The 13,203-nt window shown below is 42.9% G+C and overlaps 1 protein-coding gene across 1 annotated transcript in view; it reads left to right on the plus strand.

Annotated features, from left to right (window-relative positions):
* Positions 1-12,389, plus strand: part of USP34 (ubiquitin specific peptidase 34) — a 120,981-nt gene extending 108,592 nt beyond the window's left edge. Inside the window, exons 69-80 of the mRNA XM_072986991.2 lie at positions 409-566; positions 1,188-1,266; positions 1,405-1,531; positions 1,687-1,794; positions 2,777-2,881; positions 4,037-4,161; positions 5,539-5,662; positions 6,779-6,858; positions 7,691-7,831; positions 8,174-8,320; positions 9,636-9,795; positions 11,097-12,389. Coding sequence (XP_072843092.2) covers positions 409-566; positions 1,188-1,266; positions 1,405-1,531; positions 1,687-1,794; positions 2,777-2,881; positions 4,037-4,161; positions 5,539-5,662; positions 6,779-6,858; positions 7,691-7,831; positions 8,174-8,320; positions 9,636-9,795; positions 11,097-11,716 — 1,974 coding nt within the window. The 3' untranslated portion in view covers positions 11,717-12,389. The remainder of the gene's footprint in view (positions 1-408; positions 567-1,187; positions 1,267-1,404; positions 1,532-1,686; positions 1,795-2,776; positions 2,882-4,036; positions 4,162-5,538; positions 5,663-6,778; positions 6,859-7,690; positions 7,832-8,173; positions 8,321-9,635; positions 9,796-11,096) is intronic.
* Positions 12,390-13,203: the final 814 nt, after the last annotated feature.

Genomic DNA, 13,203 nt, shown 5'->3' on the forward strand with positions numbered 1-13,203 from the left:
CTGCACGTATAACAAACTAATAAGAACTTATTTCTGCAAAATGGGACTGCTTGCAGATATAACTGTCTCTCTTGCCTTTGGTGTAAGTAGCCGGAAGCCAGTCGGTGGTACTGGCACTACCTGTGCTTGGCTTTGAAATCCCTTGTTTTTCATCCCTCATTAAAGACGCAAAGGAAAGACGGAAAAAGTGTCTGTTGCAAAGGTGGGGAGTAAGATAAAATATTAGGTGTTAAATGAAATATGGTGAGGCTTGTAAAGCTGGTTTCCATATGGCGTTTGAAGTGTGCATTTCTAATTTTCTGAAATTTCCCCCTCGTCGTCACATACCTCTTCATGTACGCATAACAGTTAAGACGCAAGAATTATTGAGCTGTTTACTTTAGCCTGGTGCTCGTTCTCTTTTTCCAGGCAGTGGAAGAACTGTTTAACCTCATGCAACTGTTTGTAGCTCAGAGGCCAGATATGAGGGAAGAGGAACTCGAAGATATTAAACAGTTTAAGAAAACTACCATAAGCTGTTATCTTCGCTGTTTAGATGGACGGTCATGCTGGACTACTTTAATAAGGTATTTCACTTTTGGAAGATGGGTGCAGAATAAATGTGTGGCTCTTAGAATTTGAAATGCCAAAAAAAAGTAAGTTTTTCTGGTTGTTACATGGTGGGGGGTGTATTGAGTCTGCTCCAGTCAGAATTATAGTGCAAGGTCTGCACTGAAAATTAATACAAAATTATGTTGCATATTTATGCCAGTGCAACATAAATCGCAGGAACATAAAACACAGCAGCTACATGCAGCTAGATAATGAGTTGCCACTTATGTTCGTCACTGTGGGCTAAATTACAGGACCGGTGTGTGATCAGGAGCACAAGCATTGACTCCTTAACTAGCAGCAGTTTGCTACTGTGATTTTGCGCTGTTGCACTGACGCCAGTGTGTGTAAACAATAGGACCTCGGGTGTTGATACTGTGTGTTCTGGACACGGGATACGTTTGAACTCCCGAGTACTGCCTCAGTCCTTAACAGCTCATTTCAGAACTTCCAAGAAGCAGAGAGAGGAGTATAAAGAAGAGTGTAGACTAATACCTTTGCTTCAAACATTGGATTTCAGAATTAGGTGCTCCTGAGGACACCTTTTAACTTGACAGTAATTTTTTTCTTGCTTTTCTTTCTTCCCCCTCCCCCAGTGCCTTCCGAATATTATTAGAAACTGATGAGGACCGTCTTCTTGTTGTGTTTAATAGAGGCTTAATCTTGATGACCGAGGTAAGAATCTTGTTGGCATGGACTTTTTTTTTAACTTTAGTCTTATGGAAATATGATGGAGTAAAGTAGCTGATACCAATATTTGAAAATCTATGTTCTGCCATTTTTTTCTTTTCAAAAAAATCTTAATTTTGACAGTCCTTCAACACATTGCACATGATGTACCACGAAGCCACAGCTTGCCACGTAACCGGAGACCTGGTAGAGCTTCTCTCCATATTCCTTTCTGTTCTCAAATCCACCCGACCATATCTGCAGAGGAAAGGTTTGTGTTTTTTTTAATTTATTGATTCAAACGTATTACATTTAATTTCTCCGTCAAAAGAAGAAAGACGTTAAAAACTGAGGGCATCATTGCGACTCTTGATCAAGAATTTTACAGAGGCTGACTGTTAACCTAGTGGTGTGTTGTATTTGCAGATGTGAAACAAGCCCTGATCCAGTGGCAAGAACGAATCGAATTTGCCCATAAGCTTTTAACTTTGCTGAATTCGTATAGTCCTCCAGAACTTAGAACTGCTTGCATAGGTAAGGTGCTTTAAAGTTAGTGCAGTCCAAAGGGGGTTGAAGAACTGCAGTTTTAAGAAAATATTCTGTTGATTGCTCTGTTTCTAAGCTTCAAGGTCTGTGTGCAGATTTGAAGCACGCAGCGAGGTGGGGGAGGGTGCCCTGATGATGAGACAGTAGACGCTAGAGGTCTGCTGCCCAGTGGAATACTAACTAGTAAAGGGACTTCCATCTTCTCTCCAGTAAGGACTGCATGTCTGTGCTGCTCTCCTGTCGTGTTCTTTGAGCCAGGTTCATCCCCTACCCTCCCACCCCATGAGTCATTCCAGGGGGGGCAATGGACTTGGTCTCTCTCTACCCCTGAAGGCATTGTGGGAGAGGCAGGGTGAAGAGGGGCTGGGATGAACAAGTCACTCAGGAAAGGTGGGGGTCTCCTGAGTGGCGCTGACTCAGAACGTAACATTAATCACCTGAAGTGCAAAATAGGAACATTTTAGTACTTGCTACTTGTGGATGTTTTCCACGGAGTTCATAAAAGCCATGGGTGCAGAGTTTGGCTTTTTTTTTGAGAGAAATAACCCTCATGACTGCAGACAGACTGCAAATTTAAAAGTAAATGGATGGGCGAAGCTTGCTAAAATTTCATTTATTGATTTATTGTATTTATATCCCACCCATCTGGTCAATTGACCACTCTAATGACCACTAAAATGTTCAGAAGATGGTGCTGGGAGATTTTATGAAGTGGACTGCAGGTTCTTTGACCATTGGTGGGTGTCCTGCCTACCCTTTCGACTTTTCCCATGGCTAGCAAAACGAGAATAAATTATGTAAAATAGCAAATATTTCAGAATAAAACATGTAAAATGGGAGCTGTTATACACATTTGCTCAATTTCCAGCATTTATTCTTAAGTAAAATGTGTTATTTTTCTAAGTACGCATGCACACAATCCCACAACGTGGAAAAATAAAATAAAATAAAACCAATATTTGCTTTGCAGATATCCTCAGGGAACTGGTTCTCTTAAGCCCTCATGATTTCCTGCATACTCTGGTTCCGTTTCTACAGCACAACCATTGTACATACCACCATAGCAACATCCCAAGTATGTGCTTTCAGTGGACCACTTTATTGTTACTGTATGTGTACGCGCCTAGCACTTCACAGGAGTTTACCTTTAAGGTGAAAGGGGGGTGGAGGAGTGGGGAATCTTCCCGGTGAACTTCACGGTGAGCAGAATCCACCTGTGATTCTTTACCTGGGGAGCCATGAGGATGAGATGGTAGAAGCTTTTGGCCTAAATGGTTGCTGCAGTTGTCATCATCACTTAGGCACCTTCTCCTTCCAAAGAGTTGGATAAGAGGCTTATGGGAGTTTCTGCGGGAGAAGGGAGTGTTTTGAAAGAGAGAGGCCACAGTCTCAAAGGGAAGGGAGGATGATTGTTCCAAGGGTTGCATGAAACCAGATGCTCTTGGGTCTGATGGATTTATAGATTTGAAGGGTTCAGAGCGTGAACATAGTCTTCTAGGCATTTAGCAAGCTTAGCTTGTTCTGCTTTTTTAGTTTTTTCCCGTCCTAGTGTCCTAACCTCTGGTTAGAGCAAGATGTTCAGAAGCAGACACAAGAGTCCAGCTTCCCAGTCTCCCTGTGGGTCAGTGGCAGCTGGTGACTGCAGTTTCAGAGGAGCTGTAAATCTGCTTCAGCCTGCGCTTGACAATGGCTGCCCAAAAGTTTGAGCCCTATCCCCCAAATAGTTTCAGCACCTTCATAATTTCTGTGAAGTGCAGACAACAAATCAGGCTAAATTTATGGTGCCCACGCCCACCCCTAGTTGGAATCACCAGCCTCCGCAGCTTCATTGGCAAAACCAGGAGGTGGAGATTTGCAAGCCAAGACATAAAACATGGGAGAAGGAATCCTTGCCAGATACATATTTTTGTGTTAATTTGGAAAAACGAAGCAATTCACCACCGATTGGTGCTTAAGGGTAGAATTTTTTCTCTAGACTCTCATGTTTTAAATTATCCTTCACGTCCTACCGAAAAAACCCCAACCCTTAATGATTATATAAATCTCAGTATATTTGCAAAATGCTGTTTAACTAAAGCATCAGTTGTTCGGATTATTATTGATGTTAGAGTCTTGTTTCAAATTGCGTAAGCAACTGGCTGTTCGTCAACACAACTGTTCACACGGTCACTTCATTTACATAACCAGGCTGCTTGCATTTGGTGAATGCATCTTTTGTTCTAATTCCCAGTGTCTCTTGGTCCTTATTTCCCATGCCGTGAAAATCTGAAATTAATAGGAGGCAAAAGTAACATCCGCCCACCACGCCCCGAACTCAATATGTGCCTCTTGCCTACGATGGTCGAAGCCAACAAGGTACATTTCTTGGAAACGAGAAGGGGAGGCTGGCGGGTTTGCCTTTAGGACTGTTACTGGGATTGGGTGAGATTTTCAGAAGAATGATGCCTTCAGGTGTCCGGGAGGAGAATGGTATTTTAGAGATTAGCTCCCTGTCATTGCTTAAGACCTGACTGAATTAAATGTTCGTTGAAGAACAAACATGCCATGTTTGTTTGTCTCAGTATATTTGCAAACTTCAAGGGTGGGAGACAGACAGAGACAAAGTATGGCGGTATTCTAAAGGCTGAAACATTTGGCCCGCTACTGTATGAGAGTTCATGGATCAAAATCCACTTCCGAAGATACATTTTTGTCGAAAGTCCCAACATCTTGTCCTTGAGTTTGCTTGTTTTACTCTCCCAGATGTGCGCCCAATTTCTGTATGTGTCACTTTTGGGCTTCCAAAATACATTTTTAATTAATTAAATGATGCCTATTCTCCTGATTTAGGTTTAGAGTCTCCCTTGGGCTCCCTTTGGCCCTGGGGATGCTTTTGGAAGCCTTGGAGTGGGGCAGGGAGCAAGGTATCCTCTAAGCTGGGCGCGCGCATGTCTTGGCCCCCTTGCATGCAGCTCTCCTCCTCCTCCTCCGCACAGCGATCGTGTTAGGTTCTGGGTGTGACGGAACCTTGTGCGCTGGGGGGATGGGCGAAGTAGCACACGAGAGCATTGGAGCCCCCACCCAGCAGGGCTGACAATTAGAGGGTACGTTGGCAGGGAGCCTTTAATCACCAGAAATCGCCACCGGATCACCACCAACAGGATCAGGACCATCAGCAATGATCCAGCAGCCATTAGTGGGGATTGAAAGTTCTGTCCCATCCGGAGGCTCCCAACGGCAGCTTCCCCAGGGCTCACGGGAGCCTTGCATCTCCGGGGGGGAGGGGGCTATAACTCCCATCAGGCCTTGTTCATGGCACCGGTGGTGAGGAACGCTGGGAGCTGCAGCTCAGCGACCTTCAAAGCGGCACTTGGTCCACTCCTGGACTAAGTCAAGATTTAGTAGGAATTGGTGTTGTCTGGATTTTGTGCCAGCATATTGACTGCATGTCAGAAGTTGGAAATGGTTCCTTTCTAGGTCTCTTGCTGCTGCAGCTTATCTGGGGTTTGTTCCCTCCTGTCAATTCTTGAATTCTGTCTTTCTGTTCTTTCATTCCCCATCTTGATCATACTATATTATTGTTTAAATTTTTATGATTATGATTGTCTTTGATTACGATTGTAATATTTTTATTGTCATTTAATGATATTTTATGATTTTGTAAGCCGCCCCAAGTAGACGTTATCTAGGGGGGCGGGGTATAAATTGAATGAATGAATGAATGAATAACAAAACTCCCTTTTAAATCTTCAGGGCAAAGATGAAGTTTATGACCGAATGTTGCTGGACTACTTTTTTTCTTATCACCAGTTTATCCATCTTCTGTGCCGCGTTGCCGTTAATTGTGAAAAGTTCACGGAAACCTTAGTGAAAATGAGTGAGTATCTGCAATGCTTGAAGGCCTTTGATGGAAGCAGTGTGGCCTTTGAGACCTAAACGTAACATTGCATTTTTGTTTTTTGAGTGAATCTTAAGCATTTTGTTGGTTCTTTAAAAGTCGGCTCTTTAAAAGTCACTGGTTTTGTAAAAACTGGAAAAGGGGGGGAATCTTAAGTCCTAATGAGCACTTCATTTTGAAGGTGACTGGAGGCAAACGGTGGAGTTCTCAGCTAGGATTACTTATGGGCAGGAATAAAGAGGCAGACTTTTGATTTGTAATTTTCATAGTGGCTGAAATCCAGTATGTTGTTGCAGCTAGAGTAGGCGCACTGAATCACTGGGGATTTAGTAAGTCTATATTCCTCAACTTGGTAAGTTATATTAATTCAGTGGGCCTACTCTAGTTGCGGCTTATTGGTGTATTTCAGTTTTTTCTTGCTTGTTTTTATTTTAATTAAATGCAATCTAAATTCAGCCAAATGTTTAGCTGATTTGTTGTCCAGTAGCAAATGTGACTGTTTTTGAATTTATACCTGCCTCGGTGTTAGCAGATTTCCTGGTTAAAATTGGAGATGAATATACCTGTTGTGGGTGGATCAACTTCGCCGTGCGAACAGGGCTGAAGTGACTTAGCATCAGACTAAATTAGCAGCATTTGACAGTGCAGCCATTACAAAAAAATGCTGATAACGTTATTCTGTGCACACATCCGGAGATAAGCTCCCCTGAACTTTATTTATTTCTTACATTTTTATACCATCCCATTAGTGCATAGGACTGTTCTGGGCAGTTAACAGCATAGTAATAAAATACCTAACATAGAACGTTACATTAAAATCAACTCATGGTTCACTAATAACAGAAGAGCCATATTCTCTGAATGCGGAAACAAGAGCAACATACAGTAATTTGAAATGGAACTTCTAATCATGGATCCTTTTTTTTCTTTTTTACAGTAGCTCTGTATTATGCTTCAGTCAAGAGTATTTGGCAAGTGTGTCACAATAGCCAGCCTTCCTCTTGAATGAATCATAATTTTGATTTGAGATATTTGCTCTATGTAAACTGTGTGCTAATCTCAACCCATTATTATCTCTTCCCTTATAAATTTTAGGTGTCCTTGTCGCATATGAAGGATTGCCTCTTCATCTAGCTTTGTTTCCCAAACTTTGGACTGAGCTTTGCCAGACTCAGGTAAAAATAACATGTATTTGGGGAAAAAAGGAATCTTGCTTTTTTAAACCAAGACAAGATCTCTGTAGTGCTTATCACAACCAGTTCTTAAATAAGTAATGTACCATAGTTTAGACATTGAAAAGACAGGGCCTTTGCTCAGAGGCAGATTGCCTGGTTTGCATGTAGAAAACCTGCCATTTGTTTTCTGTGCCTTCGTCCATTAAAAATAATCCAGTACTCAGCCATACTGAAAACTTCTGCCTGGCACCCTGCTGCCATTTGAAGTAGATAAAACAAATAAGCTGGCCTGGAATATAATTCCCGTGCTCCGTATGAAGGTGGGTGCAACTCTAGATGTAAAAAATGAGCAATGCAGCTGTGGATACATTTTAAGCTTCAGAAATAGTAGGCTGTGGAGTTTTGAGAAGCTGCTACAACTTTCTGCTTGCAGTTATTCCTTTAGGAAGTCTTTGAAAGCTCCATTGGAATGACTGTGCTAGGACTCCCATATCCACGGATCCTGTATCCGTGGCTTCAGCTGTCCGCGGTCACCCCTGCTGCAGCCCAGGTTGCAGTGCACAGTTCACACACTGACTGCAGTGCACAGTCACACATCCTCTTCTCACTCTCCCCCCCTACCCCCAATCCCACTCTCTTTAATGAGTTTGCTATTATCCGGGGTTTCATGGATCCACGGGGCAGTGGAAGGCTTGGAGCCTTTTTCTTCCACAGATGTGGGAGTTCTGTTGTATGACCAAAATAGCTGCATGTGAATGATTGCAAACCTGCACTCCACTGGGGACATAAGTCTGGTTTCTGTTCTCAAACCATTTTTCTCTCCTTGTTTCAGTCTCCCATGTCAAAGAACTGCATCAAACTCCTCTGTGAAGATCCTGTGTTTGCAGAATACATTAAATGCATTCTAATGGATGAAAGGACCTTTCTCAACAACAATATTGTCTACAGCTTCTTAACACATTTTCTTCTCAAGGTACCTGGAGTTGTTGGGGATCTTCTGTGAAACCTCTGTGACACGTTCAGCATTTATTTATTTTTTTCTAATCAAGCCCAGAACCTCATGGAAGGTCCTAATGATGTAATCTTAATTTTAAAAATCACTGGGCAAGATTTTCAGCTTTCTTCTTGTCTTCATTTGCTAAGATAGATCTCTTTTTTTCTGGACACTTTACCCCACACACCTCCACGGTCACGTTTCCCCACCTCTCATTCTGTCTGCATCAAGAAGGCTTTGCTGTGCTGAAGTTACTTCAGCAAATTGCATCTCGTGAACCGAACTGTGGTCGTTTTTAATTTGTATTTCTGTTTTGTACAGGTGCAGGGGCAGGTGTTTTCTGAAGCCAATTGCGCTGGGGTCATCAATAACTTGGTTACCAATCTGATCAATCAGTATCAAAGCCTAGAATCGGATTTCACCAATCAGCGAGTTGAAATTTTTAAAGCAAGCTCCACTTTAAATGGGGTAAGCTGTGGCTTTTCCAGTCTCTAGTTGGTTTGTTCTACCAACTCACTTAAGAGTATTTATACCTGAAAACGGCTGCCAGAAGAGCAGCTTACGAAAGTCGACAATAAGACCATCTGCCTCCTCAAACTTGCTATCTGGAGGACTTAACATAAAAGGAAAGGAATGGGGAGGGAGGAGGAACAGCAGGCAAAGGCCTTTATGGCAGCACTAGGCTGTTCACAGCTCAGAAACCGGCCTTGCTAACCTTCTAGGAAATGACTATGGCTTGGCCATCATGCAGCTAGAAGACATTGGCCTGAGCAGCCAGGCCTTGGCAGAACCTTATAATATTCTTAGTCCTGCCATAGCACATGTCACTCGTGACCCATGAAGAAGGTGATTCCACTGCTTTTCCTCACAGGCTTTCTCCGAAGGCAAAAGAAAGAGCCAGCAATCCTTCTAAGAACAGTTGGTGCATGCCTTCCTCACATGATACTTGTTTTCAGCTTTTTAAGGCCAATTTTAGTGGCTTTCTTTCATTAAACAAAACCCTCAGTGTGTGTAGTAATACCTGGGTCTGTATTTAGAGGTCTTTTACGCAGAGATGGGCACCAACTGCTGGTTTGCGCCAGTTTGTCCTTTGGGTGAAGGACGAACTGTCCTTCGGCATTTTCCAGTCCTGCCTCCTCTAGCAGTCACCCATTCAGAAGCAGCACCCAGAGGAGGTGGGGCAGAGAAACCAGGGTGCCGCCTCTGCGTGGGCACACACCGGAAAGTGCCGAACACCTGTCCGTCCAAAGGACAGACCAGCAAGAATCGGCGAACTGGCAATCTCTGCCCATCACTATTTTGATGTTGTATTCAGTTTTGCTGACTTTTTTTCAAGATGGAAACCAAGAATCAGATACAAAATGTTAAGAGTGAACACACGGAAAAATCGTTTTATCAAGAATTGTTAATTTATAAACAGGGAATAAATGTTAGCATGCCATAGTTGCAGATCTTTTTAAAATAGATATATTGATAGATACAACTTTGTTGAGTAGTGAAGGTCTTTTCCCTGTGAATTATAAGTTCTTTTCTTTTAATTAATGATTTCTTTAGCATTGACGCTTCAGTAAAAGAACTATTTCCTCCCATACTTTTGCCTTATTCTGACATTTCTGTTTGACTCCCTCTAGAGAAAAGCTGAATGTGTTAGATAAACCCAGACTTGGCTTTTAAACAAACGCCATTGTAGTTTGAAATAGTGTCAGACTTCATTTTGCAAGAAGAGAGAAATGTAAAGGTCGTTCCAGTAATAAGTATAGATGTGTTAATTATGTTTTTGCAGGATCTTCGTGCCCTCACGTTGCTGCTGTCTGTGCACACGCCCAAACAGCTGAACGCTGCCTTGATTCCGACTTTGCAAGAATTGCTGAACAAATGCAGGACTTGTCAGCAACAGAAGAATTCACTGCAGGAGCAGGAAGCCAAAGAAAGAAAAACGAAAGGTGCGTCTTTTGATCAGTCCCCCCGGCCTACGTTGCCCCTTGGACTCTCCAGTCTGAGCCCATTCGCCCTTCTGTCCATCATTTGCTGCCACCACCTCCAGTGTTCTTATGGGTGTCAGTTCCACTGCCAATCTGGAATATTTTGGCTTCTTAAAAAAAAAGGTTGCCCATATGAATTGCCAGTGTCAAATTCAGTAACACAGAGCTAACTGGCTACATCCAAAGCATGCTTCCGCATAGGTGTGTTTTAATTTTACTTACTTTATGTAATCAGTATGGTTTACATCATTAAAGTGCATTTAAGGTGGTGGGAGGCATTCAGTGTTCTGTGACCAGTGGGATGCCTTGGTGTTGATTGGTGGCCAGTGACACCCTCCTAGATGAGGGGTCGGCAGAGTTCAGTCCCCCAGGTGGTGTTGGAGCGCAACTGCCCGCAAGAACATCTAGCCAGCCAGCGTTTGCTCACTCCTTTCGCAGAGGAAGATGTAAGGATGCAGACATTCAGCCTGATAAGCACCTGATATCTGAATCCTTACTTATCCCATGCCTTACCCCTTACATCATGGATGTGGGGGAGGGAGTGCCAGATCGAATACTAATTAGGCCCTCCTTCGATTTGCAAGAAGGATATGTTGCACATTTCTGTAAAATAATCTGGTCAGTATGCTTCAAGAGGGTTGGTCTGTGGCAGCAGAAACGAGCTTGTTTTGTTTTGTTGGAAATAGTTTTAACCCCACCTTTCTCCTTTAAATAAGGACTCAAGGTAGTTTGCATTATTAAAAACACAATGTTAAAAGCGAGGGGAAATGACGTGAAGTGCAGACACAGTGCTGATTATGTGGAAGATTAGATATAAAATAATGTTTCAACTCAGAAAATAGTAACTGATAAACATCCCCACATTCGTAAGTCAATTAAGTATTGTAATGTGATTTTTTAAAAACCTGTTAATTTCAAAATTTTGTGAACAGTGGAGTGAATATGCATCTGTTTTTAAAAAACCAAGTTAGAGGAGCATTGGCTTATGTTTATTCAGGGGTTCCTCTTGCTAGCAGGAACAGAGCAAAAGGAGGTCCCCTCAGGATGCACGTATGGGGACAGAGAGAGAGAGAGACCCCAGTGTCCCTTTCCAAACTGTTCCGTAGAGTTCTTTTCCCCCAAGCCTCTGGAGCCTGTTTTCAGGGTCAGGAATGTAGGAATGCCCTTCCTGGCTGTGGGTGGGAAACAGATGTTCGATACCGTCTGCCTCATTGAGCAAACCAGTCCTGCTTATTTCAGCATGCGCTGTTTTGACTTTACAGATGACGAAGGAGCTACTCCGGTCAAAAGAAGACGGGTGAGCAGTGACGAAGAGCACACGGTAGACAGTTGCCTCAGTGATCTCAAGACTGAGCCTAGGGAGGCCTTGACGCCCGCGAGCACCTCGGATAACGAGACGAGGGACTCCTCCATCATCGACCCAGGCACGGAGCAGGACCTGCCTTCCCCCGAGAACAGCTCTGTTAAGGAATACCGGATGGAGGTTCCCTCTTCCTTCTCGGAAGAGATTCTGCTCGCCACCCGCTCGCAGCACGGGGAGGAGCAGCCGGGGGGCAGCGGCAGCAGCCGGTTTGAAGAATGTAAGGATCTGAAGGAACCCCCCGGCTCCAAGGATCCCAGCGCCATCGAGGAGGACCCCGAGTTCCCCTCCACGTCCATGTCGGCCGTTCTGTCTGACCTCACAGATCTGAAAAGTTGCGACAGCCAAGCCTTGCAGGACCCGGAGTCTGGCTTATTGCTCAGCTGCAGCCATTCCAGGGGGCTCTTGAGTCACCTCCAGCAACAGCAACAAGACATTTTAGACATCTTGTGCAGGACCATTGAGTCGACGATCCACATGGTCACGAGGATATCGGGCAAAGGAAACCAAGCGGCTTCTTGACAATAAAGGAGCATGTCTGCTTTTAAAGTCTTTTTATTTTATTTTTTTTCCTTCACAAAACGCTGTTTGTATAAGTTTTGCTTATTTCTGTTTTGTGCTTCAGTTTGTCCAGTGCTTTCTGCTTGAATGGCAAGATTACATTTATAGGCTTAATTCTTGGTCAGGCAGAACTCCAGATTTAAAGGAAAAAGGAAAAAGATTTAGCACCCTACCACACACTTTCTTAAAAGGGCAATCAGATAATGAATATGTTTTATGTAATTCAAAGTTCACTGTAGTGGCTTTCATTTAATATGGCTGTCTGGGAGAATGGGGTCTCTGCGCCCCGATGATGTAATTTAAACTTACGGCATTTTTACTGTGTATAATATGGTGTCCTCTGTGCCAGTTTTGTACCTTACAATAGAGGCAGATGGCCTCCAATCGCTGTGGTTCTTATTATCAAAATTAAGTTTACTTGTATACTAAACAACCACAAGAAATTTGATTCTGTAAAGAATCCTCTTTAGCTGTGGCCTGACAGTATATATATATAAATATATATGGTGCTTTATTTAACAGAATACCTGTGGAGGAAATAAAGCACACTTGATGTAAAATTAATTGTTTTATTTTTATTGACATGACCGATTGCTATTCTGTGCACTTCATTAAACTGATTGTGACGACTTTTCATTCGTTTTTATATATGTTGCCTCAGTGGTCCAGAATTTTGGGGTTTTGGCCAAAGCGCTGCCCGGAAGGGAGACTTGTACGTAGTTGCTCTGAAACCATCCATCTTTGGAAAAGGTGCATGGATGGTTTGCTCTTTTGCAAAATGTTCAAGCAGGGACTCCTTTCAGTCTCACCTGGGAGATGTTCCCATTTTATATTCTGAACAGTTTTTTCCTGTTCTTTCTCTTTCCTTAATCTACGTTTAATAAAACAAAGGATAATGAAATTAATCTAGTGGTTCGTGCATGCAAAGGGACACAAATGTTTGGGGAAAATAAACTGAATTACAGGGAGAGGGCAACAGGGTGAAATTCCAATAGGGATTGAATGTAATATTGGATAGTACATGGAACAGGATGGCAGAGATAAAATCAGATGGAAAGGAAGCAATCATTTTTTTCCGGAAGGGGTAAATAACGTATAAGGCATATGGCAGACGTCCTTGGCACTGGGCCTATAATCCAATGTTAGCGCATGAAGCTGACATCTCTGGCGCAGAGTCTTGTCCAGTCCAGGCAATCCAAATAACTCACGTGTAAACAGGCAGCTTCTCCCGACACCAAAGTATATTTACAATATATACAGCAGTTCCAACTGGCAGCATGACATCAAGGTGATGATGAAGGATAGTACATCATCAGTTCAGCTTCACATATATATATATGCATGTACATACTAGCATACAACCAATCATAACAGATGTTGCATCATCTATGACTCAGCATATGTTGCATCATCCACGATTCAGCATTCTTGCACAGATGCACAATCGT

Source organism: Pogona vitticeps, chromosome 1, assembly GCF_051106095.1.
Source record: "Pogona vitticeps strain Pit_001003342236 chromosome 1, PviZW2.1, whole genome shotgun sequence".
NCBI lineage: Eukaryota > Metazoa > Chordata > Lepidosauria > Squamata > Agamidae > Pogona > Pogona vitticeps.